The following is a 25,923-nucleotide window of genomic DNA, read 5'->3' on the forward strand; positions in this document are numbered from 1 at the left end:
TTTCCGAGAGGCTCGGAATACTTCTCCGCACATCAAACCCTTAGCTTATCAAGACAGCCGCTAGTGCGCGACTACTAAATCGGGAAATAAGAGCTCCATGATACGGATTGCCGGGAATTATACTGCCAGCCAAACTGCTATATAGAATGCATCAATGGACTCGGTCACAAATAGAATGGATCAGTAAGAGAGCAAAAGACAAAAGACATAATATTCTGACTGAAGACCTGACCCAACTCTCTTTCGCATTGCATCGATAACGCCAATATGGTAGCTTCACAATATCCCGTTCGCCCTGCGCTTCGTCACGATGAAGAAGAAATCACTGGCTACGTGGACCCATGGGTAGTATCCCCAGGTGAAACAGCCCACGTCAAGGTACTCTAGTCCCCTCTCACTCCCTGGAAACTCCCTACTGACCATCTTAGATCTCTTCCACAAAGCACAAGCTCAGATACCAACTCGTCAGACTACTCCAAGGCCTTGATATGCCCCATGCTCCAACCCCTGCCAAAGAAATCATCGAGCATGGTCCCAAAGGCGAGTTGGATGGTCGCTTTCAAGCCTCTCATCCTGGTTCTTACGCTGTCGTCGATGCATGGAAGAGAGAACCTCTGTTGGGCAAGTCAGAAGGTGTTGAGATTGACTTTTATGCTCAGCCTTGGATGCTCAATGCTCCTCACCCTCAAGCCATCTTGTCGAGCCTTGATTCAGCAAAAAGCGCTGGTATCGCTATCCTTCTTGATCGGGACAACCAACTCGTTGTGTGGGTAGGTACCTCCAATGGCGTTGAGGTCAAGAAGGTAGCTTCATCTGCTCGTGAGCGCCGATGGTTCCATGTTCGCATCATTATCAAGGGCAGAGACTTCCAGTTGCAGATCACCCACATTGCTTCTGGAAACGAAATTGCGCCCTCTTCAACCACTGTCCATACCTCGTTTTCCAACACTCCCCGTCTTGACTCTGGTAGCCCCATGTACTTCGCAGCAACGAAGGCCGCCAGCCCAACATCCGCCGCAGATCTCCCAGTCCACTTCTTCAACGGCCGCATCGAAGCTCCCCGCTTCAAAGCCTTGGGTCGGAAGAGCTGGGACATCGCAAGATATGACTTCTCCGTTGGTATTGATACAGACGAGATCTTCGATGTCTCTGGCTCTGGCCTTGATGGTGTTCTTGTCAATGCGCCCACTCGAGCTATTCGTGGGCATGACTGGGATCATAAGCTCATCGGTCTTGGCTGGAAAGAGGCAACTTATGGATTCGGTGCCGTTCACTTCCATGACGATGATCTTGATGATGCTGCGTGGGACACTGATTTTGAGTTCACTGTTCCTTCTCATCTTCGCTCTGGTGCTTATGCGATCGAAGTTCAAGATACAGAGTCAGATCTCAAAGACGCAATCGTCTTCTTCGTCCGTCCCAAAGAAGTCCGACCGCAAGCAAAGATTGCCTTTGTCTTTTCGACATTTACATACCTCGCGTATGCGAATGAGCATATGTATGACGAGACCAAGTCAACACATATCTCATTCCCTGAAGGCGTTCAACTTGTTGCATCTGATAACTACTACAAGATGGTACGAAGACATGATCTTGGTCTTGCGATTTATGACCTTCACAGCGATGGTTCAGGTGTTGTGTACAGTACCACCAAGCGGCCGATTCTGAATGTGCGTCCGGATTACATCCACTGGGGCTTTCAGCGACCACGAGAGTTCTCAGCTGACCTTCTGATGGTCGGATTTCTTGAGAAGCATTTCGGTGACGGTTACGACATTCTCACGGACCATGATCTACATCTCCGCGGTCGCGCCGCTCTATCTCAGTATGATGTTGTCATCTCTGGCTCTCATCCAGAATATCCTTCGGCCGAATCTCTGGATGCTTATGAAGGACATGCTAGGAATGGAGGGTCTCTCATTTATGCCGGCGGAAACGGCTTTTATGTGCGTATTTTAATACCTGCAAGTGAAGCGAAGCTAACAATATTTTCAGTGGAAATCGGTCACAGATCCCAAGCGGCCTCACCGCATGGAAGTGCGGCGCGCTGATGTCGGCGCGCGAACCCATGAGAATCCTCCAGGCGAGCGCCACCACGCACTCAATGGTCAACTCGGTGGTCTCTGGCGCTCAATCGGCCGGCCACCTAACGAGCTCTGGGGCATCGGTAGCTGTGCTTCTGGCAAAGGCCCCGGTCGACCTTTCATTCCAACCGACGAAGCCCTCAACAATTCTTCACTGGAGTGGCTTTGGAAGGGCCTCACCGAAGAGTCCAGAAAGCTTCTGGGCACAAAGGGTCTTGCCGGCGGTGCAAGTGGCGATGAGCTCGATCGGCTTGACGTTGCGATCGGAAGCCCCACCAATGCCATCTTGCTTGCTCGAAGTGAGCGTCATGATGATCATTTCATGCTGTTCAATGAAGAGCTCATCTTCCCCATGATCGGGACACTCGGCTCAACTTCACCTCTTGTGAGGAGCGACATGGTATACTATGAGACCAACGGAGGCGGTTCGGTGTTCAGTGTTGGTAGTATTAACTGGAACAATTCTCTGGCTTGGGATGGGTATCAGAATGATATTGCGCAGGTGACTGAGAATGTTATTCGGGAGTTCCTCGCTCGAGGGAAAAAGGCCGCTTCAGGATGAAGTAACCGTAACACTTGCGAAAGGTTACAAATTTAGAACAGGGCCTGAATAGAGAAGAAAGTTTATATATACAAGGCATCGCAGCCTATCCATCTATACGATTGTACAGTTGTCGTGCATCTACCATTCCTCCCCCAGGAAGATCTCCCATCGTCGTTCCATCTCACTCAACCCCGCTGTCGCTATGAACAACGACCTTCTCTGCATCCTTTCCAGCTGCCATCTCCTCGAAGTACGACTCATCCTTCTTCTCACGGCTGACATATCCTGGCGGTGTCCACTTCGCGCTTTCCCATGCCTTGAGGTCAGGCAGACAGTACATCATGTCGATGTGCTCGAGACTGAGAGTCTTGGACTCGTATAGGAAGAAGTATACGATAATAGTACCAATCAGGTTCATCCCAGCGAACACGTAGCCAAAGGCGTAAGAGATACCGGCGTCGGCGAAGGGAGTCAGGAAGCTGATGAGGACTGATGCATGTTAGCATTGGCATGCTAAGGTTATAATGAGGTACCTACAGTTCGCAAGCCAATTGCTTGCAGTAGCCAACGAAGCCTGTTTTGCACGAGTGCGCAAGGGAAAGACTTCTCCGACAACGACCCAACCGAGGGGACCCCAACTGACAGCAAAAGAGGCGATGAACATGCAAGCAGAAACAATCATGACTATTCCACTCGTGCTGCTGCCTTCGGGATCGATGGCTGTTCCCACAGATGCAAAAATGAGAAGCCAAGCCGTCTGCCACAAACCACCAATGATTAGAGGCCAGCGTCGACCGAACTTTTCAGCGGAGTAGATGCCGAAGAAGGTCATTCCGACGTTGATGGCGCCGAGGATGAGTTGAACCAGGATAGGGTCATCGATACCAGCGGACTCGAAGATGGTGGCTCCGTAGTACTGAAGTAAAGTTAGCCGGTGTCTGTAAATGATAGTGTTTGACTTACGAAGAAGTAGTTGGCGCCAGTCCACTGCTGGAAGAACTGAACAGCCATTCCAAGCAGAGTCCGGTACAGCACCTTTGGCGCTTTGTTATGCACGCCAAAGCATTCCATCCAGCTTCCCTGCCCAACCTTTCGTTCCTCCTCAAGCAGGACCCTCATCTCCTGGATATTATCCTCAACGAGAGGGTTCTTGACATCACTCATCATGCCCCTCAATCTCGCTAGCGACGTCCTCACACCATCCCAATCCTCCCTCATAGCAAGCCATCTGGGGGACTCAGGACAAGCCAAGACTCCCAGACCAAGGGGAATCGAGAACGCCATCTCAATAGCGATAACAATTCGCCACGACGCATCATTATCCTCAATCTCTCGAACGCCATAGTTGACGATATTTGAGATGAGAATGCCGAAGCAGATCATGAGCTGATATGATGACACGACAGCGCCGCGGATTTCTCGTGGTGCACACTCGCTTTGAAACATGGGTACGCCGATTGAGAGGGCGCCGACACCAAGACCCGCGATTAGACGGCCTATCATCATGTGGACCCATGAGTACATGGCTGTGATTTGGATGACATTGCCGAGGAGGAAGATTACGACGAAAATGGTGAGACTCCATCTTCTACCGTACCAGTCTGCAGTGCTGAATCGTGATTTTAGGAGGTGAGTGAGTGCATTGTGACGGGAGGACTCACTAGGATCCTGATAGGGCTCCAATAAGACATCCGATGCTCATAAGAGACACGAGGATACCTTGAATGGCGGGTACCCAGTATTTGGTACCGTCATCATCTGTTTGAGCGAAGCGATCGACGTAGTCTCTGAATAAAAGCATAGCCGAGATTTGACCTGTTTCACGTCAGAGCCATTGATGTGAGGGGTTCATGGTAGCTCACCAGTGTCATATCCAAACAGGAAGCCTCCAAGAGAGGTGATGAGGGCCAACACTAGAGCCTCAGCTCCGCAAGCTGCCCCGTTGACAGTGAAAGATCTGGATATCGCATCAGCTTTGTTTTGCTACCTCAAAGTTGTACCATGCAGTACCCACCTGCCGGTCATACCCACCTACCGGTCAGCGAAAAAAAGAATTCCCCATACAAAATGTCAAACTTCACTTGCACAGTCCTTGGCCAAAATTGAAGTTATTTACATGGAACAGATTGTGTCTTACTGAGAGTTTCATGCTGTTTCATATTGGCATATTCATTTGTATTTTACACAAGCAGTTTGGTCGCATGACACTAGTGTAAAATTTCTCAAATGTCTCCTTCATCACCCAGCCTCCCCAAAATTTCATCAAACTTTTATCTATAGCAGCTTCCTTTAATCGCCTTGAAAATGCCTCAACAGCCTTATACAGAGAATGATGTCATTGAAGCTATACTGGATGTTACAGATAATCACCTCTCGCAGCACCAGGCCGCCCAGAAGCATGGAATGCCCCAAACCACTCTGTCTGACCGACTAAGAGGCCTACCGTCAAAGTCCGAGGCCACCCAACCTGCCCAGTTGTTATACAAATCCCAAGAGGCTAGATTAGTTACATGGATACTTCGACAAGAGGCATTGGGCTATGCTCCTTCCCACAGTCAAGTTCGCGCCACGGTAGCTGCCCTGTTGAGACAGCAGGGCCGGGAAAGGCCTATCGGTGTACACTGGCTAGCCAGGTTTATTAAACGCCATCCAGAGATCAATACGAAGGTAGGAAAACGCCAGGAAGCTGCAAGGTTTAATTCTTTTACCCCGATGGCCGTCAATTGGTACTTTGATATCCGGGAGAGCGAATATGGCTGGATCAAGCCTGAGAACACGGTTAATGTTGACGAGGGCGGTATCATGGCTGGATTTGGTGAGTACTGACCACTTCTGATACAAGACTTACCGATAAATTGCAAATCTAGGTTTGGATTCCTTGGTAATTGGCAGTAGCGATTCCAGGAGGAAGGCCTTCCTCAAAGGCTCGCAGTCCCGCACTTGGACTAGTTTTATCGAAGCCGTCACTGCAGATGGCCGTCTTCTAAAGCCGGGAATTATCTTCAAGGGCAAAGAACTTCAGAAGCAGTGGTTCATTGATGAGTTTAACAAGATCGCCGACTGGTATTATATCACGTCCGATAACGGCTGGACAGACAACCATATCGCGCTCGAGTGGCTCAAAGAGGTTTATCTGCCCCAAACCCAGCCAGCAGATGAGTCTGATGCAAGGCTCATCATATTAGATGGCCATGGGAGCCATGTATCTGTGGGTGTCTACCTGTTCTCGATCAGAAATACCGCTGACTGAAAATCCAGGATGAGTGGATGGCCACGTGTTTTTTGAATAACGTGTATTGCTGTTACCTGCCTGCACATTGCTCTCATGGCCTACAGCCACTGGATAATGGTGTTTTCAACGCATCCAAGGCTGCATATCGAAAAGAGCTCCAAAAACTGGCAAGCCTGACGGATTCTGCGCCCGTGGATAAGGTCAACTTCATTAAGGCCTATGCCAAAGCCAGGGAAGTGGGTATGACGAAGAAAAACATCCTTTCAGGCTGGAGAGTAACTGGGAACTGGCCGATTTCACGACGGAAAGCGCTCATACATGCCGAAATCCAACCAGACAAGAAGGAAACGACGCCTGGATCAGACGGCCACAGAGACGGGCAAGTCGACTCTGATAATACGCCAAAGACCAGCCGTCACATCAGAGACCTGGGGAAGAACAAGAGCCCCTCTACCAGAAGGAGGTATTCTGTGATATCAAAAGGATTTGAAGCACAAGAGTCAAAGATCGCGTCCCTAAGCTCAAGAGTGGCCAGTTTAGAGGAGGAAGTCGGCCGGTTGAGTAGAGGCAAGAAGAGAAAGGCGATACCGAACCCCATTAAGAAATTTATGACGCTAGCAGAGGCTCTAGCGACTAGTGACACCATTTCAGAGCCAAACGAAGCAATTGAAGAGGTGGATGTTATTGAGGATGTGATCGAGGTGGGAGGGATGGAAGAAGATGAGAGGTCAAATTCAGGGAAGGAAGAATTAGGTGTCGTACGCACCCGCACAGGCCGAGAGGTTAAAAGGCCTAGAAAATATTAAAATAGATTCAATTTTGATCTGAATTCTAGAGATAAACTTATTTTTACTATTTTTATTACGGTTTTCCCATGAGGTTAAAAAAGTGCATTATGTATGGGGGATTTTTTTTTTCGCTGACCGGTAGGTGGGTATGACCGGCAGGTGGGTACTGCATGGTAGAAGGTAAGAAACGTACTTGTCCCCAAGCATATTATCAGTCAATGTCTTGTAAACCCAAAACTAATTGATGTGATTCAATTCATCAACGCGGTCTCAACCGTCTTTTTATTTCTTCCATTTTCAGCGGATCCCTTAAAAAAGGAGTCCTAGCTACAGTACATCCCAAGTCCCATGATGCCTTTCGAAACCACGACAACGCGATACTCCCAACTCCAATTCTTCTCAGCGGATCAATAAGTCTCACCTTTGCCCTATCGGGGAACAAGGCTAAATACAACCTTCACCTTTAACCGTCTAGGTGAGGCTCCCCGGATATAACCAGCTCAGAAGGGCCGATTTCAGGGGTTTATTGGGCCGAAGAGCGCCGGACCGGTGAGCATGGCTAGCCTGGTGATGTTTATTCTCCGTGGGAAGTGTTTTTGTGGAGAATCACGTCGTGGGGTCACCGCTGGACTTCCCCATGATAGGAGAAATGGGATTTTGCGGGTTGTGGGATGGGAAAAGTTGGGGTGATTGGGGCGTCATGAGAGACGTGATGGGTTTGCTGCTGCCTGTTCTGCACCGCTTGTTTGCTCGTTACACTACATAACCTCTGATGTCTTCGTTGTGATGCAATATTTTGTGATCATCCGAGAAGTAAAAGAGCACCTGACTTGCACAAAAAATTGCAAATCAAATCATCAGCGCAGACGTAAATCCGCGGCAGTGAGGCTGGTATAGCCGGTCTTGGCGTCCATCAGCTCGGGACGCATCACCTGACTTCGGCAAAGGTACTGGGAGATATGGGACTTGCGGAGAATTCTTTACTTAGCTATTATGCTTGAAGTTAAATAACTCACTTAAATTCTCGCGTCACGTTCCTTATGAAGCAACGTTCCATTACGCACTGAGCAATCGCTGCATTGTGCATAACCACGCCCTGAGAAGAGTGTTTATCAAGTGGCATGAGAGCGTGTATGTGTATTTTCGGATTGATCCTTTGTGTTACAGAGCATGTTTGGCAATCAAGCATGTTGTATGCACGGAATGTAGTGGTGAAGACACCAAGTAATATTTAGATGTTGTTGAGTTGTCTGTTAACTTTGACTGAAGATCGTTCAGTACGGTGGCACCAGCCGTTTTGGACATCTACGTAAGTTGTGTTAATGGAAAACTGATTGTTCGAGAGCCCACAGCATGACTAGCATAATATTATCCTTCTTTTGCCATTTAATCAGCTTATACAGGTGAAAGTAGTGAAATGGAAATGCCATCAGCCTCTAGGGTAGATCAACCAAGGCCAATTGAAGAGAAAGGATTGACTCCACTTGAACTGGGCCAGTATCCACTTTGACATTGACCAAAATTTACCTCGTTTTTATTGGACAGGACACACCCCTAAGATCCACTTCAAAACGTCCCAAATTCAAACCGCCCTTTGGTTGGACAGGCTATGAATAGAAGCTATCACGGAGCTGAACGGCCCGGCCCAGATGCTGGAAATAACCAGAGAGCCACCTCGGAAATATCACGTGGAGCAGAGTCTCTGGATCAACATTCTAGCCAAACCATGATCATGTTTTCCTCACTACATACCAAAAACCTCCAATCACAACAAACTGGTCATCATGGCACGAGGGGACAAACTATGCCTCAAAGCTTAACCGTATCTCTCGTGGTTCCTCCAGTGTCAATCCTCATGCCAATGACGGCTTACGTCATGTGCGCCAGCTGCGATGACAGCTTTAGGCATCCGCGCCTCTATTAGAGTTGCACATGTAGCTCTCGCCCTTTTCAACCTCTCAAGCTCCCCCTCCAACATGAATCCTCCATCATCATTGTTTCAACATGTCGGAATCTCGAGAAATACCAAAATTTACCGTCGATCTATCCCAAGCTCCCAAGACCCGCTATGACCATATCATTCCGCACTTCAAGACCGCCGTGGACTCATGCGATCTACCCTCCCTATTCTATGACTTGCTGAATGAACTTGCTGGCAGATTCGCCGGGAAAATACTAGCTGCTGTCTCGCCGCTCATCATGCGACGCGTCCATTCTCAAGAAGAAAAGGCAGAATTGACCGGTATCTCGAAAGCGATCGACATTCCCATGCATATCCTCGTGGCCTTTAATGTTCTCTTGGATCTTCTGCTGGGATGCACGAGCGGCGGGGTAAGAACGCTTGATCCAGATTCTGGTGGGAAAGCAACACGGATGCTCCATTTTCGGACTCTCGACTGGGGAATGGATCAATTAAGACAGATTATCGTCGAGCTCGACTTTGTTCGTACTCCTGGAGGTCCTGTCATTGCGACAACAGTTGGATATCTTGGATACGTTGGAGTATTGACAGGAGTGCGACAAGGCCTGAGTTTGAGTTTGAACTTCAGACCGTATCATGCCACAGAGACTCTTCGACAAAGACTTTCCTATAGATGCAACCAGGCGATGGTGGTTCTTGGATACAGGAAGTCTATCTCAAGCAGTTTGAGACACATTCTATTAGATGATTCTACGATACAGGAGAGACAGTCCGGCGAAGTAAACGAGATGGACAATGTCAGTCCTGATTCGCAGAACCAATATGTACAAAAAGTCCTGACAGAACTATCCACATCGAACTCAACTGCCGCATATCTCATCCTCTGCCAACCAGACCGCGTATTCGTGATCGAGAAAGACCACCGAAGTGCATCAATTCGCGAATCCGACACATTCCTCACGGCCTACAACCACGACGTCAAAGACGAAGACAACCCTGCGCATCTCCAACAAGCCGCAGCAGAACTTGCCGAAGGTGACGATGCAATAGGCATGGCTGACCTGGTGGCTTACTCACTTGAAAGAAAGCACGATCTGGATGATCTATGGAGAAAGCGTGTTCGAGCTTGTAAAAGAAGGTACAAGCAACGGAATGATGTTGTGACGAGCTCTGATGTGGTCAAGTTCTTGCAGAATGATATGATTGTGAATGAGGAGACGCATTATGCTGTCATCATGGATCCGAAGGAGGGGAAGGTCACATGGCGGAGGGCGTATGAGTATGTCAGTGAGAGTGAAGGCTGGAATACGGAGGAGAATTGAGAATCTCAAGACGCATCACAGGCAAAGTACCTGTTACAGGTGCTCAGAATCAATCCGGAAGCTATAATTCAACACGCGAGTGGCTTATTTAGGTGCAAAGGTCTCTTCAAGGCTGGATGAATTAACAAAATTAACTGTTCTAAGCATTGAGCACTGTACAAAAAAGCATTATGTACCTGTGATAGAGCCAATTAATCTTAGGAATTTGGTTTATATTACTCTTTACATTTGTCATTCGGTCATTATCCTGTCTTAGGGCTCCCTGGTAGCTTCCATACTGAGCAAGCCAGTTGTACCTCTTTTACAAATACTCGGAGTAGATGGGTAGATATTTGTCTATTTTCGACGACAGCGATTAATGGCGGTACTTCCAAACTGCCGTTATATCTTAACCGAGATACGACCCTGACTCAGCGGATATTATAAGCCGTATCAAGCAAGCCAACCAATAATCTAGACGCTTAAACGAGCTGGCCAATAACATAGAGACGAACAGAGAGGAAGGCTCACGGCTATGCATGATAACCAGCACTGGTAGGTTGCAATGATCATGAGCGGGTTCTTGGCAATGCTCGGATGGAAGCTCGTCCTATTTTATACGTGGGGCTGACACGGCACGGCTCGACAACACAGGGGTCAATCTCATGCCAGCTGGAAAGCTACTTCGACTTATTGCATGTAGGTTCCATTCTTGAAAAGGATTCGACACAGAAGTGATGTTCTGATGAGGAAGGTTGTATGTGGTGCAGGGATTGGGCTGATTGATGCTCCGCACGGGTTGTCGTTATCCAGTGACATATTTCACTTGGCATTTGGTTCAGCTCGAGCAACTAACTGCGTACATCTTACCATAGCGGAATAAGTCCAAGCCTATGAAAGTCATCAGGACAGCTTTCGGCTACCAGATCCGGGCACCAACAGCAAACGTAGCTTAAAATTGGTTATTGAACCATACCCTAACAGTTGCTGCAGTTCATTTGAAAAGGGCCCGACCATCCGTAAGCTAGAATCTCTCTGGTAGATCTACAGACCGTCCTGTTGAACTCCCGAATAGCTTGCCACTATCCACGGCTGTATCCACAGTGCATGTGCGTAACACTGTCAGCCTTCATTTGAGGCCATGACAAAAGGACTGGTCGCTTAGACATTAAGATATTTGCCTCAACATCATGGACAAATCACCTGTCAAGATTGAGTTCCAGGGTCCCGCTCATAAGCAATCTTACACGCATTCCAGAGTACATGGGGACAGTCTACTGGAGCGGAACTTATGCTCTATTAGAACTGGGTTGGGAATAGAGGAGTATAGCGGCCGACGGGCCACAAGCGTTGGGAATGGGCTTGTTAAAGGGTTACTAGAACAGTAACTCTGAGGGCGAAAGAAGAAGTTCTCCGTTGAAAGGATAGAGCAAACTGCATCTGGTAATCCCCGGATACACTGGGGCAGCTGTTGGAACGCACAGAAGACAGTCAAGAGGGATATAAAAGGAGCCTTTTCCCGTGTCTAGAAACCATCTCAGCTTCAAATCAAACCTCGCTCACCGAACAACCACCTACTGCATCTTTTACAAACCAACCGTCAAAATGAAGACCACCGCCATCCTCACCGCTGTTGCAAGCATGCTCACCTTCAGCGTCCAGACCGCTGATGCCAAGTGCTACGGTTCCGGCGACCGCTGGCCTGACAAAGACCAGGCCGCTCGATTCGTCTGGGACGCCTGCTACGGCTCACAGGGCATGTTCTACGGACAATTCACGGCTGGTCAGACCAGGTGGATGTGTCCTCGAATCGGCAATGTTGGCCTTCTCTTCGAAGTTCAGAACAACTGGAATGAGATCGTTGACTTGGGTAATGACGACTGTTATACCCGCCTCAAGAATGAAATTTATGGATGTGACCGTGGTGGAGAGTCTACTGTTTCCAAATGGCGATTCCGGTGAGTAAATTATTGTGGGATTGTATTGAGTTTGTATGCTGACCTGCTGGGTAGTGCTGACCCCGGTAACTGCTAAACGACTGGCCTATGTTCAGAACTTCAAGCAGGAGAAAGCGGAGGGTTTGGAGGAAGAAGAGGGAAGGGGGGGTTACAGATCTATGTCACTCGCTTTAAACAAGAACATCAAGTCGCTCGATCAAACAGTAGTATTAGTCACTCACTTTAATGGAATAAGGAAAAGGATCCGAAGTTGTAAACGTTCCTAATTGCTGAGAATTTGACAAGATCTCGAGTGTCACTGTGCCAACATCTGTAGTATTCTATCAACGGTCAAGTAGTCTTTAAATATTAATTTTAGATAAAGTAGTAACTGCGGTCGACGGGTCGAGGCATATGCAATTCACTCCAGCTGACGCCCAACCCGCGAGACGCCCAAATGTCAACTCTAGAATAAAACAGAGCTTTCTAATCTATGGATCAAGCGTTCTGAAGCTGCGCCTCTTCATCCACATCTGGACTGCACGCTGCATCTGTTCTGTCAAGCCGTATGTCAAGGCGTTGACTAGCCCTATGAACTGTGTTGAAGCTTGCAGGCCAGTGAGCCACTTTGGTGATGTGCCAACTGACTCAGCCAAGCGGTTGGCCATACCAGGCAGCCATAGGATAATATATGCAATCGGGTACCCGTTCAGAAGAAGCATTCTCCTCAAGTTGGGTGATTTCGGTACGCGATGGTTGGGTCCATTGCCAGTGGAGATATTTTTTGTGTTGTTCGTTCCATGGTCTTCAGCTGTAGGTGGCTCCGGTTCAGGCGCCGCAGATGCCGACCACTGAACTTTTCCGCCAGTTGATCCATCCTCTCCTTCACTCTGGTCTCCCTTTACTACACCCCTTGACTCAAGTTCATACGAAGCCTCTACCGTGGTCGTAACCCATATTCGTTGAGTATCAGACTGCTCGGCGTTCTCTCGATCGATTCTCGACTGCGCGTTCGTAGTGTAACCTTTCGTGGTAGAGGAAGAAAGACCATATTTGACGAAACTGAAAAGTCGACGGAGTTTGATGTATATATAAGTGTATATAGCCACTGTTGCAAGGAAAATGGCGATGCGCCAAGCGTGGGTGAGGCCGTAGCGGAGGCCGAGATGTTGAGTTTGAATCCAGCACCAGTTGCCGCTCACTGGGCCATAGACATGGAGACCGAGTCCGACGAAGCCTGGAAAACAACTCAGCATCAAGGTCAGTCATTGAGTTCTTGTGACTTACTGGTGATTGTACCGGGAATCCAAGGTACAAGGCAGACAATTGCAGTCATCAGTCTCGACGAGTCATCGAGGATCTGTTGTCGCTGAACGGCTAGCAGTACCGATACAGAGATAATAAGAATGTTGAAGTCGATCGCTTGTACCGAGAATTGACCAACCCAAGCATTGGCAACGCAGCCAGTACTAGGGGACGCTTTCGGGTCCGCGTAACCATTCTTAATGGCGAGAATTCCAGACACTGTATTGTTGAGACTGTTGATGAAGTCTTTATATCGAGTTAGGTTCACGCAGGTGTCTGATGAGATTGGTTGACCTACCTGCAACGAGGAGGTTCACAATCAATGCATGGCGGAAGTGTCGTCGTGGCGGAGGAACAATGACATGAAGACAGAGAGCAAAAAAGCTCGCAACACAGGATAGCAACGACCCGGTTAATGTAGGGATTGAAATAGAGAGGTTGGCCGGAATATTGGCCATTATGGCTGGGGTCGTTGAGGAAAGTGAGGCATTTGCTTTTTCCAAACCATGCGAGACATCAACAGCTGAAGAGTTTGCATTGTTATAACACACCTGAAAGGGGCCTGAGCCCAAAACTAGACCAACCTTGGAATGTCAAAATCGATGAAACTGCGCTAAGTCGATCGACAGGCCGACATCTTCTCAACATAACAAGTACCACCTTCCGCTTTCCACGCACATGACAGAATTATTGCCGTTGGTTGTGTTTTACACTCTGCGCTAAAGAGATCGGCAGAGGTGTATTGATGAAACAGGAAGCTCTTCCAAGAGAATGTGGTCTTGTGATTGGTGGCTTGTTTTAGCTGGTTTGGAAACCCCTGTTGATAATCGTAATAGCGCCATCCGACCTCGGTCTTTCTACTTGCTCAGGGGCTGAGAATAAAGTTTGCAGTTATTGATTCTGTAACTCATACGTCCAGTAAGGGCTGTAGATCCGTAAAGCCAAGGTTGATCATGGGCTAAAATGAAGCGTGAAGATAGTCTTTCGGCTTGGCCACGAGGTCTAGAGTCTGCTTATAAAGAGTTGTCTGATGGCTTACCCGTCGGCCTGAAGTATACCGCCACCGACGTTACTATCAGAATTCCTCGTGTTGCTGAGAATTACAACGTTTTTATCAGTAAGAAGCAGTTGCTGAGACCCGCTGTTGCCAAGAACACCGTGGTTCACTGTCTCCACGGTTGGCCTGGGGTTGTTACTCATAGTTCGTCATTGTCGCTCTACGATTATCTGATAAGATAAACCACACAGACAAGAGACGCTCCATTAAACCTTTACCCAAGATAAACATAAGGCGGACAAACTAACTCCGACTATTAATTCTCCATAACAACGTCAATAGCTTCAACGGCTCCAATTCTTCAGGTGGACTAACTATATGGAGAAAAAATTGCGAAAGCATTAAACTTTATAATTGCAGACAGAAACCAAGTTCTCAGAATTCTTAGTATCTTAAAACAATTGGGGTTTTACTTGACCTGAACTCATGACCAAATGCTAAACAGTATGCATGGTTGTGAAACAAGGTCCACCAAAGTTGCGTTACGTTACATCAAAACCATCTACCGGCATAGCAGTGAAGATACTATCTAGTATCTCAGCTGCGATGGATGGCATTCAACAGAGTCTTGGGCCACGTCATTTCGGACCCTCATTGGCCAGAAAGGTGCCATGAATGGTTGATAAAGTCATCGATATATTGCATCTAAGGTCGCTCCAAATGGTCCGCAGGGCCCACTGGACAACTCGATCGAGCTTTGATAAAGTCTATCTCATGCCGGCAGAGAGAAGGTTAGACTAACGCCCAGGTATTGGGCTATCCGTCGCGCTATTGATCATTTTCCAGCTCCATGGAAGTCAGTCTGGAGTTAAAAATGGCCGAACTTCCAATACTAATTTGAAACTTAGCCACACAAGGAACGGGTTAGTCCTCAGCCTTACCTTGCATAGCTGTCTCGATAATTCTGAGTCCTTCAGCAACTACTCCCACTCGCTGTCCCAGGTTGAGACGAAGATATCCTCTGTAATCGGCTATTTCCTCCTCACTGAAACCTGCACCAGCCGGAATTACGGCGACGCCAAACTCATCTACGAGTCTATCGGCAAAAGCAACCTCATCGATTGACTTTCCATCTGACCCAGAAAAGTGTATGAAAGCCGTTCCGCCACCTCTCGGACGAACCCATCGACACCGATCCGAGTTTCCCTTCACAAACTGATCAAACTGATCAATATTCTTCGCTTGAGTTGCCAAGTTCTGCGCAACAATCTTGGGTAGAATCTCGGGAGATAAAGCGAAGAGCGCGATGGCATCATCCACCCGCGACACGTTCAGAGTAGTGTAGTCTCGAGCTGCTATGATACGCTGGAGAATATCGTTATTCGGCGAGATTATCCAGCCGATGCGGATACCTGGGAGGGAGTACGCTTTAGAGACTGATCCAGTAGACACAGTGTTGCTATAGCCCAAGGAGATAACGGATGGAGGGGTTGCAGTGTCGTCGTGGAAGAGGGGGCGGAAGACTTCATCGCCGAAGATGGTGATATTGTGCTTTGCGGCCAAGTCTCGGACTTGGTCCAACGTCTCCTTACTGAGAACGGTTCCTGTCGGATTGCCGGGGTTGCTTGATGAGATTAGTTACTGGAGAGATATAGATACAGACACAACCCACGTAAGAATGATCGCCTTGGTGTTTGGCCTGATCAGTGCTTTAAGCTCTTTTATATCAGGATACCACGCATTCTTCTCTTTCATAACCCAGTAGTCCATCTCAGCACCTAGATACTTGGGCAACAGATACAGCGGACCATAAGTCGGGAATTGGCAAATTACATGATCGCCTTCGGTGCACGTCGTAGTCAACACGAGATAGTTTGCCATGATCGACCCAGGTGTAATGATGACATTGTCCTCTGTCAATGGCGCTTCTTCGGTTGCATATATCTCTGCTAAACGTTTGCGTAGCTCGGTTGTGCCGAGCGATGGCGCGTATGACAGCGGAAGCTCGGTATCGATGGGACTGCGTTTGCTGTCTGAGAGATCTCGAAGGTTGTCTATAGACAGAGCGTATGGAGCCGAGCCTGCGTTGCGTTAAAGACAAGAAGTACAAGTTTGGGGCAAGCATACCATGCAGAGCAATCTTTGCTCTTGGCTATACCGAAGGTATGTTAGTCTGCATCATGCTCAGAACTTCAAGTTCATGGGTGAGTCCTTACACCATAGCTGCGAGCTACCCAGATTTGTGAGTTACCATTCGAATTGCAAATTGAGGCTGACAATTTACTCACCAACTTGATCAAGCTTGAACTCAGGGATGTCGTGCATGACGAATCTGGACTCTCGGGGATGGGCAAGAATGTATCTTAGTGTCAAACTGGACTGAAATATCACCGCTGCCTATCCGAAAAGTCCTGTGATGCGATGTGTAAAAGTGTTTGTATGATTGACGGTCTGCTGCTGACGACGTTCGTGAGTGAGTGGTTGATCACGAAATCAACCCCGCGATTACCTCATTGGGTCACTGACATGCAGGCATGAATGGCTAGTGCTTATCACGAAGCAGAGAGTACATCTATTGTGTCACTAACAGTTCCCCCATGTGAATAAGACGCATTTTGGGCACAACTGTGGTTCAATCAGAGATCAATTTGAATGGCGCTGTGTGAAGACTAGCATATAAACACACCGCTCATTGCACTTCATTCCAGACTAGCAATCCCAATCAAGCTTCAACGCACTATCAACTCAACTCAAGCAAAACAATTCCTCCACCGCATTCAACCATGGATACAATGAGTCTATGCAGCATTTTATCAGTTCGAGACCCAGGCCCAGGCGAAAGTCGCATGACTTTCCACTTCACACGTAAGCCGGAAACTTCCTCTGTGGTACCAACATTCGACGAAGTAATTCGGAGCTACGACCTAGAGAACACCCAGGTCCTTTACACTGAAGTAGAAGAATTGCTTTCATTGTATGTATTCGCGGCAGGACATGATTGGACCGCGCACAGAAAAGAAATTATGGATATTTGCCACGAGATGGAGATTTTCAGGGACTGGCGGCTTGTGTTTATGGCTGCGAGTACCTGCATTGACAACACAGAATGAGGGATGCTATGAACAGATTCAGATAGGCTATTCTCTATAATATGACTATATGATTCTAGGTACTACTGTAATATGTATTACGTGAATGAATGATTTTTACTGGCATCCATGTCCTCAATTTACAGAACAGGGGTTTGTTCCCTCATCATTGGCACTCAAAATGCGATACTATTAGGTGCAAAGGAGGGTAGATCGATAGATAATGATTATCGCGTGCGTTTCATTGTTACCTCAGACCCAAGCACAATAGCATTTTAAGTCCCTCGAACATTCTTTCCGTCGTGATCAGACGTGATATGAGGAATTTTCACGTACACCTGTTCGCCCGGATATCTTCTGTATTCACCTTGCAAAATCTATTAAGTCTTAGTATGAAGACTCAACATCCCTCTCCGTAGAGCCAGGCCGTAGTTGAAAGGTGTAAATGATTGATAGCACACGGGCATAAATACCAGCCAATACATGGAGGATTCAGTTTTGTGTAACGTCTAAATCACCAACCGCTAAGCCATTCAAAAACACCAGACTCTTCAACATGAGCGAAAGATTGGTCTCACAGGGCTCGCGCTCCGACAGCCTCCTTGAACTAACCAAGGCGATCGAGAATAAGAACCTTCAAGTCTTATACAAATTAACTCTAATGTACGTCCATGTACCGGAGGTCCGGGTGGAGTAGCTCTCGGGTATTCGGGTAATAGTTTCGGAGGCCGGGTATCCGCTATCCTGAAAGCCAGCGACAGATGTCCAAGGGAACGGCGAGGGTAATCAGTGACAGCTGGGGGGGATTACTCTTACCGATTGACATATAAGATATAATTCCGCTTGGTATAAAGAGGCCAGAGAGGCTGCCATGGTGAATATAATGATACAATCAACTTTACAGTAGAGCCCAAGACCAGCCTTTCTTAACATATGTACCCAGAGTGTACCAGTCTTGAAACCACTCCAATACACCAGATCCAAGACAAACATGCCAAGCAAGATTGTCATTATAGGGGCCGGTTTCGCCGGAGTTTGGAGCGCCCTCTCAGCCAAACGTCTCATCACTCTCAAGAACAAAGAGCAAGACATTGAGGTTCTCGTCATCGCCCCCGAACCATCGCTGACTCTCCGCCCACGTCTATACGAGCCTAATCCCTCAAAGATGAAACAACCCCTCGCACCGCTTTTTACATCTGCTGGTATCGGGTTCTTCCAAGGCACCGTCGAGACAATCGACACGAACTCGCAGACGGTCCATGTCAAATCTCCGTCTGGTGACGAATCTGATGTTCGTTACGATCGGCTTGTTCTTGCAGCCGGAAGCGCAGTGGCGCGACCCAAGAGTGTCACTGGTCTTGAAAAGTATGCCTTTGATATTGATTCAATCGCAGCTGCCACTAAGCTTGAGTCTCATATCAAGAATCTGGAGTCCCTTCCCGTCAGCAAAGCCCGCAACACCGTGGTTGTGTGCGGCGGTGGCTTCTCGGGCATTGAAATTGCAACAGAGCTACCAAACATGCTCAAGCACATTGAGAACCCCCGCATTGTTCTTGTTGAAAGTGCTCCAGATGTTGGTCCCGAGCTTGGAGAGGGTCCTCGTCCTACCATCATGAAAGCTCTAGAAAGTCTCGGTGTTGAACTCAAGCTCAATGCTTCCGTTACTTTAGTTGACTCAAATGGAGTCAATCTTTCGTCTGCAGAGCGGATTGAAGCAATGACTGTCATCTGGACCGCTGGCGTGCGAGCAACGTCCCTGACTCAGCAAATTCCTGGGAAGAAGGACATGCTCTTCAGACTTTACGTCGACCAAGATCTCCGTGTTCCCGGTTGTTATCACGTCTTTGCTACCGGTGACGCCGCCCATGCCGCTACTGATACAAAAGGCAATGTTACCATGCCGTCATGCCAACACGCCGTTGTCTTGGGCCGTTTCTCAGGACACAACGCAGCAGCAGACCTCCTCGGCGAGCCAACTCTTCCGTATTCCCAGCCTGGATACGGTACATGTCTCGACCTTGGGCCATGGGGTGCGATGGTAGCTAATGGCTGGGACAGGGAGGTCACAGTCACCGGGCAGGTCGCAAAGCAGGTGAAAAGATACGTCAACCAGAAAGTGATTATACTTCCGGAGACTGCCAAAGAGGCACTAGATGCTGCAGATCCTGCTTCTTATGACTCTGAAAGTCGGCTTAAGCTTGTCCTTGGTTTATTGGGGTGGACGTTGCGCAACTGCATTAGTAATGACAGGACAAAACTGGGCTAGCAGTCCGAGGAGAATTTGCATTAATATTGACCATCTTGACTATGCAAGAGGTCTAACAAATGAATGCATTGAACTGTGAAACTGTCAATACTTTATAACGCTTAGTTCCATACTCTCCTCTCGTCTATAAGAACTTCTTTACAGAAACCTGCTTACTGTGTTTTAAATGCATAATGTTTTGGATAAATGAAAAAGAAAAGTGGCAGGCTGTTTACTGAAAGGGTTCTTCTGCTTATTGTGCTGAATAATAGAGTGGTCTCATTTGAGTTGGTGTATATATGTCATAGAATTGGCGTGGTTGGAACACGTCAAACTTGACTACCCCGCTCCTTTTCAAAGCTTTCGGATATTCCCATCTTCCAATCTTTGACATGTTTGTTGACCAATGTCTTCCCTCCTCTTAAAGCATTATCATCGCTTTCCCTATTGCCAGTAGCAGTTCCTATGTTTGATAGGCTGTCTTGATCTCTATGACCTCCTGTATTTGGAGGCTTTGCATGTATACCCCACTCTAAAGAGGACAATCTTCAGCAAAACGACGATGGACCATACCGTTCCATTCGATTTCGATATCCGCGACCCGAATTCTCCTACGTGTTCACAATTTCGTAGAATTCAGGTTCCATGCCAAGGGACAAATTATGCAAGTGATCACCCTAACCCTATATCAGGCATGGTTGTGATTAACGAGCGGTAGGAAATAGCTTTACCTGCTAAGTCAGCCGTATGCTTCAAGAAAGATGCTGGCGTAGCCCGCACTAGAAACAATACGATCAGCACAATGCTGCCATTTATCCTTGTGTACCTGCCCTTTTGGTTTGACAATTGGGGGTTGCTGATCTTTTTACTGCTGCAATCAAAGCCCCGCCATAGCCATTCACAATGCCAAAAGCCATCAGGCATCAAGGATGGAATAACGCCCCCTGACTCGAAACGGCCGGTAATGCACAGTGTTTTGGTCCAGTTAGCTCCATGGTGGTGCTATAGTAGTCTCTGATATTCCTGCAGGTATCATCACCAATCCTCTCATTATCACTGGTAATCACGCCCAACCTCCCCGGGCAGTCGCCCAGGCTCCCATCACTCAGTACCCAGACCTAAGGGTCTATGACCTGGTTAGGCATTAATTGCGATCTCATTTCCTCCCATAGCGATTCATAACCCTCCATTTTCGCAACAACACCAATTGTAATATCATCAGCGCTATCAGCGACTCGTGCTCCCGCATCAACCAGTAGTTTCAGTACGTCTAGTGCCAATTGATCTAAATGTTCAGGAGTGATCGTGTCGAGATCGGGGTAGTCTATTGACCGGCGTAGTGCCTTTAGAAGGAGTGAGAGGCTCGTCTCTGTGTAATCGTCCCTGACCACCGCATAATTAGGGTCAGCACCATAACCCAGCAAGATGCGGACAACTTCGATTGTCTCACTCGTTACTTGGCTTCCACTGCAGGCCTCGAGACAAACATGTAACGGTGTACCTCTAACTGTTGAGCCAAACTCGTTGAAAGAAACTTGATGGACGTCTGCTCCAGCCTGAAGTAGGGCAGCTACCGTTGTTGGAGCTTGCTTCTTCGCAGCTGCATGCAGTGCGGAACTACCAAAGTCATCGATATAATGCGCATAAGCATCATGGTCCAGTAACCTTTCTACCAAGTGTGTGTTACCCCGACTAGCGGCTTCGTAGATAAGCGTACGACCTGACCGCGTCTTAAAGTTGATGGCATTAGTCTGGCGGAGGACTTGAAGGTAGCGAGTTTCCTCATTATCTATGGGAATATCGGAGGCAATCAGGAAACCTCCTTGGCAGAAATAATGTGCTGGCTCTGGATGAGTGTTCGCGTAAGTTCGAAGACAGCGCATTATCTCCCAACTACCTGCTGCGTCGCAACACAGCAATGCAAGCTGGAAGCAATCTAGCCCATCTTCCGTTGCCTGGTAGGGATTGGCTCCTAGTTTGAGCAGGGTATCAATGACTTGTATGCTAGCTGCCCTCTGTACGCAAAGCTGCAGGGGCGTTTCCCCTTTCCAATTAACTCCATTGATATCAGCTCCGGCGTCAAGAAAAGATTGAAGCAGACAAGTCCAATCATACAGGGAAAGCGGCTGGAATTCATAATACAGCATCGTTCGATCATGGCTTCTGGGCGTTGAGACTGAGGCACGTCTTTTCGACACCGTACAAAGTTCGTGTATAATGTGAGTCTTGGCATCTATCCACGTCATTAGTATCTTACTGACTGTAGCCGAAATTAATCATCCTTACCCAGCAAGTAACTCATATTCCCGGGCTGCTTGATATATCTCAGTAGCTCGGCTGCAAGATCCCAATTCTCTCTTGATAAAGCTAATGACAAAGGCGTTTGCTTAGACGGCATTGCTCCATCTTTCCAATCGCAGATAGAATCCAGGGAGCTTGGGCTCGAGAGTTTAAAGACAAGCTTCATGCAATCGTGTCGCTTTTGCTTCAGGGATTGGGCTTCATCAGGCGTGACAGCCTTCCGCAGTTCAAAGTACTTCCAGTGAGCCATCCAGTGCAACGGTAATTGGCCACTTTTGTTTGGAGATTCTATGCTTAACCCGGCCGTACACAGCATTTGGACGATCGGAGCATTACATGTCCGCACAGCGAAATGCATGAGGGAGTTCCCTCCCGCGTCTTTGATGGATGTTGATGCTCCTCTTGCTATCAGTAGCCTGTACAGATCGAGTCCTTTCTCTTCGTAGGAAACGGTCATGAGATCCATGATTGGTGTTTGTCGATCTTTGTCTCGAGCATTAACGTCAACTTTGTCAATATCCAACAACAGATTGATTGATTCTTCGCGTTGGTTTAGGCATGCTCCGTGAAGAGGTGTTTTCCCATCCTTTCTTCGCCCATTATTGACATCTGCCCCAAGGTCGATCAAGGCAGACATACCCTCGACCCAACCAGATGCTGCCGCTTCGTGAAGAAGAGCAAGGCTATCAATACCAGAAGCTTTCACAAGTTTCAGATCAAACACCAGTTTGATGATAGGCAGGTTCTGTGACCGCGTAGCGTGAATCATCAGTTGATCCACAAACTGAAGAAAATCAACATCCGGCTTACCCCACTGGTAGTCACGGTCTGGTCTTGCTCTTCTGCCATTATCAGCCTTGAGGCTTCGTCCAAAGGGTCCATAAAGAAACGGATCAATTGTGTAATAGCCGCTGCTTCTTTCGCGAGGTTTGTTTGTTTTCTCACGAAAGCTCTGCTTTAGGGCGTTGAAGATGGCGGAAAACATTTCGATGTCTGTACCTTCTGAATAGAATTTGAAAGGACTTTGATTTGCCTTAGTTGTCATGGCACGAGCTCTTGAAATTGTCAAGTCTTCCAATGAGGGGAGTGAGGTTACTACCGACTTTTGGTACTGTCCAAAACGTGTTTTGACTTTTAAAAGCCGGTTGACGATTTCGGTTCGACCCGCGCATATTGCCCAGTGAAGTGGAGTAAGTCCTTTGATATCGCACCGAAATGGAGCTATGTCATACCGCCACAGCATTTCAATAATATCCGCATGGCCCTTAAAGGCTGCCCAGAATGTTGGCGTCCATCCTGCAAGATCCGGAAGATCAGGACTGGCTCCTGATATGAGAAGAATTTCAACCATGCTGTTGTGACCCATGGACACGGCCCAGTGCAAAGGTGTCCATCCATGAGAGTCAGCCTTATTTAGATTCTGCATCTTAGTGCTCGGAGTTCCCGGCTGTGTGTCGTCCAAGCTATTGACAACATACTTATAAAAAGCCCAGAATGCGGCAACGTGTAGAGCAAGTACATTTCTGGGACTAGAGTCGAACACAGATTCGGAGACGGAAGTATCGAGATGAGCTTTGAAGTTCAAAAGTTGCCAAGAGCTCTCCCGAAGGACATCGTCCTCTAAAAACTCCGAAAGCTGGTCGAAGCATTCTCCTTCAACTTCTTGAGCATGGTAGCCGTAGAAGTTCGCTGCATAATGTAGGAACGGCTGCTTCTGACAACGTTGGGTGATCTCCTCGTGGGATGTACAGCGGCCCTGGCGCATCTCATTTGTTGACATGTACGAGATGCAACTGCGAACAATTGTCAGATGGGGGCGCTTATCCATTCCTTCTGGTCGACTCTGGAGGAACCTTCGCGCAGTCGAGTGTACGAATTCCACAATTCTTTCTGATCCTGAAACGACAAGTAGTCCAAGGCAAGATGAGATGATAGTTTTAGGAGTTTGAAGATCCTCAGGATCGATTTCGAGCATGCCTTCCTCGATAGCGAGGCAATGCTGCAGTTCAACTATTCGTAAAGGCTCCTTGACATAACAAATGAAATTTAATGATCGCAAGGCGAGGTCCCTTAGACCAGGGGCTTGCTTGACTATACGGTCAAATGTGCCTAGGTAAGCCTCATCGTAATTAGCGGGTAACGATATCAAGGCTTTTCGTATGTCCTTGATAGTGAGCAGGCTAGTGATGTGATCCATGATGAGCCGAGCAAGAAGGAACCTATCAAACCTGTCAGTCTATCGGTATACCAGATGTCTCCTGATTGAACTTACGACCCGGCTGTCTTCTTCTCAATCGCAGACACAAGATCTGATTTCAATATTGTTCCGATTAACTCGACATCAACTTCTCCATGCTTTAATCGGTGATTAACGTAAAGATCTAAGTCTTGACTTGTGGCAGAAACTTCCACGCTTGGCTTCTTCTTAAAATGTTTTCTAATCTTTGGCAGATCGCGAGCTGTTGCGAAAAGTCTGACTCCTAGCTCCTGCAATGTCGACAGGATGTTGAAAAGCTTAGGAAGAAATGGACACTCGTCAAGTCCATTAAGGATGATACAAATGGTCATTGATTTAGCAATCGCCTCAAGAACATTGATCAGATCGGTCATCATTAGATTCTGGGACCCCTTCTCATACAGGGCCAATGCCTCTTGAGGGATGACAGGGCAGCCGCGGAGTGCTTGGGCGATCAGGTTGCGGAGGACATTGCCCACAGACTCCTTGGGTCTGTTGCTGCTGAAAAAGTGTGAGGCGATGGCTGTACCAGGTAAATTACCAGACTTGATATCTTGGAGAACGAGTGCACTGTTATCAATGGAGTTAGTATCACCGAGTCGCTAACTCATGCATTACCATTGGGTGGAATTCTTACGCCAATACTGTTTTCCCAGCACCAGCTAGAATTTATTCAGTATCCAGAATGTCAAGAGAGGAAGAGAAACTGACGTTGTCTATATGCCCAAACGACAGGTGTTGAGCCACTGCGCCAAGAATGATAGACGTGGCCTGATAGAAATGTTTGCCATGTAGAGGGACAGTAATCCTCCAGGTGAGAGGTTGAAACCTCAATTGCGACATCCGACTTATACCAGGCAATGATTTCCTTTGTTTCGGTACCTATGGATACACATTATGGTACCTTGTCCACTAGATAGAAAGAGGAATTTGTTGAAAAGACTTACTGTGCCTGAAGTCTTGCAGTTCTTTGTTCGTGGCAATTGCAATGGTTCTTTGCAAATGATTAGCTAAGATACATACACCAGTCGAGCGACCTATAAACTATCGGCTTGTAAGGCAGATGAGAAGATGCCGTTGTAGCGATGCAGCATGTTTACTTTGTCCTGCAACTCCGATTCTGATAAGGGCCAAGCCAGAGCGGCCACCTTGGCTTTGATTCTGCCATATGACACTTTTCTCTCCAGCTTTGCCCTCAGGTATTCTACTTCCTGTTTGCAGTCGTTTAAAGCCTTGCTGAGAATCTGGCTATTCTGGCTGTTGATCTTTTTAGACTGGATGAGGTCGTCGAGCTGTAAAAGAACCGAGGTGAGCGTTGCAAGCTCCCCAATGTAAGAGGTTAATGATTTAGGCGCGCCTCGAACACTGGCGATGTAGGTATAACTGAGCTTGGTCACTTCTATCGCAAGACTTAGGAGGCCCGCGGCGCCGGATGCGATACCGAGGACTTCGGCCATTTTAGTTCTGCCGTTGTACTCACGTTTGAGTTGAGGTTTTGGCTGCCTCTTGATGATAATCAGCTGCGAGGGGTTTTAATTCAGCTGAAAAGGTTGTCTTACTTGCACGGAACTAAAATTGCCGTTGGCTTATTTGAAGACCTCTTACTGGCTACAGAGTTACATATGTAATCAGCCTCGATAAAAATAGCTAATGGCATGGATGGGTCTTGTGATAGTGAATGGGATATGTTATTTCAAGCCAGAGCTGAAAAAGATATTGTTTATACTCCCTTTTTTCCCCGCTGATTAAAGCAACTGTAACTGTTGTAAGAGGCATATCTACTTAAGCATTAACATCAGAGACGCATCGCGTTTCCTGTTCTTGACTAATCACCATCTAGCATTTTTGCCCTATATTTTCTACGATGGAAATGCACTGCGTCATTTCTCATACCGCACTCATGAAATCAGAAAACTTAAAACGCGAAATGCGTCGCGTTTCCG

The 25,923-nt window shown here is 47.6% G+C and overlaps 8 protein-coding genes across 8 annotated transcripts; 4 read left to right on the forward strand and 4 right to left on the reverse strand.

The window, feature by feature from the left end:
- Positions 1 to 267: 267 nt before the first annotated feature.
- On the forward strand, positions 268 to 2,646 carry BKA55DRAFT_507043 (uncharacterized protein; the record flags this gene model as incomplete). Its single annotated transcript, XM_046187315.1, has 3 exons — positions 268 to 378; positions 429 to 1,946; positions 1,996 to 2,646. 3 exons carry the CDS (start codon positions 268 to 270, stop codon positions 2,644 to 2,646), a joined length of 2,280 nt encoding a protein of 759 aa, XP_046052150.1.
- Positions 2,647 to 2,809: 163 nt separating this feature from the next.
- BKA55DRAFT_687740 (general substrate transporter) lies at positions 2,810 to 4,653 on the reverse strand (the record flags this gene model as incomplete). The annotated part of the gene is made up of 6 exons (XM_046199112.1): positions 2,810 to 3,117; positions 3,166 to 3,544; positions 3,592 to 4,237; positions 4,290 to 4,443; positions 4,491 to 4,585; positions 4,643 to 4,653. 6 exons carry the CDS (start codon positions 4,651 to 4,653, stop codon positions 2,810 to 2,812), a joined length of 1,593 nt encoding a protein of 530 aa, XP_046052151.1.
- A 3,719-nt stretch (positions 4,654 to 8,372) lies between these two features.
- Positions 8,373 to 10,092, forward strand: BKA55DRAFT_562556 (beta subunit of N-acylethanolamine-hydrolyzing acid amidase-domain-containing protein). Its single transcript, XM_046192300.1, has one exon. The coding sequence runs from the start codon at positions 8,653 to 8,655 to the stop codon at positions 9,889 to 9,891; it is 1,239 nt and encodes a 412-aa protein (XP_046052152.1). The 5' UTR covers positions 8,373 to 8,652; the 3' UTR covers positions 9,892 to 10,092.
- A 1,383-nt stretch (positions 10,093 to 11,475) lies between these two features.
- BKA55DRAFT_687743 (uncharacterized protein) lies at positions 11,476 to 11,904 on the forward strand (the record flags this gene model as incomplete). Its single annotated transcript, XM_046199113.1, has 2 exons — positions 11,476 to 11,828; positions 11,883 to 11,904. The coding sequence occupies 2 exons, from the start codon at positions 11,476 to 11,478 to the stop codon at positions 11,902 to 11,904; spliced, it is 375 nt and encodes a 124-aa protein (XP_046052153.1).
- A 226-nt stretch (positions 11,905 to 12,130) lies between these two features.
- Positions 12,131 to 13,609, reverse strand: BKA55DRAFT_562559 (G protein-coupled glucose receptor regulating Gpa2-domain-containing protein). Its single transcript, XM_046192301.1, has 3 exons — positions 13,411 to 13,609; positions 13,095 to 13,358; positions 12,131 to 13,044 (listed from the first exon to the last, which is right to left on the reverse strand). The coding sequence occupies exons 1-3, from the start codon at positions 13,568 to 13,570 to the stop codon at positions 12,299 to 12,301; spliced, it is 1,170 nt and encodes a 389-aa protein (XP_046052154.1). The 5' UTR covers positions 13,571 to 13,609; the 3' UTR covers positions 12,131 to 12,298.
- Positions 13,610 to 15,033: 1,424 nt separating this feature from the next.
- BKA55DRAFT_505889 (pyridoxal phosphate-dependent transferase) lies at positions 15,034 to 16,434 on the reverse strand (the record flags this gene model as incomplete). Its single annotated transcript, XM_046187226.1, has 5 exons — positions 15,034 to 15,733; positions 15,782 to 16,190; positions 16,237 to 16,261; positions 16,326 to 16,339; positions 16,398 to 16,434. 5 exons carry the CDS (start codon positions 16,432 to 16,434, stop codon positions 15,034 to 15,036), a joined length of 1,185 nt encoding a protein of 394 aa, XP_046052155.1.
- A 1,755-nt stretch (positions 16,435 to 18,189) lies between these two features.
- On the forward strand, positions 18,190 to 19,464 carry BKA55DRAFT_506018 (uncharacterized protein; the record flags this gene model as incomplete). Its single annotated transcript, XM_046187234.1, has 1 exon — positions 18,190 to 19,464. The coding sequence occupies one exon, from the start codon at positions 18,190 to 18,192 to the stop codon at positions 19,462 to 19,464; it is 1,275 nt and encodes a 424-aa protein (XP_046052156.1).
- Positions 19,465 to 20,561: 1,097 nt separating this feature from the next.
- BKA55DRAFT_505982 (ankyrin repeat-containing domain protein) lies at positions 20,562 to 25,437 on the reverse strand (the record flags this gene model as incomplete). Its single annotated transcript, XM_046187232.1, has 7 exons — positions 20,562 to 21,676; positions 21,730 to 23,963; positions 24,017 to 24,550; positions 24,618 to 24,642; positions 24,692 to 24,862; positions 24,928 to 24,990; positions 25,026 to 25,437. The coding sequence occupies 7 exons, from the start codon at positions 25,435 to 25,437 to the stop codon at positions 20,562 to 20,564; spliced, it is 4,554 nt and encodes a 1,517-aa protein (XP_046052157.1).
- Positions 25,438 to 25,923: the final 486 nt, after the last annotated feature.

The sequence above is a fragment of the Fusarium redolens genome (assembly GCF_020744475.1).
Source record: "Fusarium redolens strain MPI-CAGE-AT-0023 chromosome Unknown BKA55scaffold_5, whole genome shotgun sequence".
NCBI lineage: Eukaryota > Fungi > Ascomycota > Sordariomycetes > Hypocreales > Nectriaceae > Fusarium > Fusarium redolens.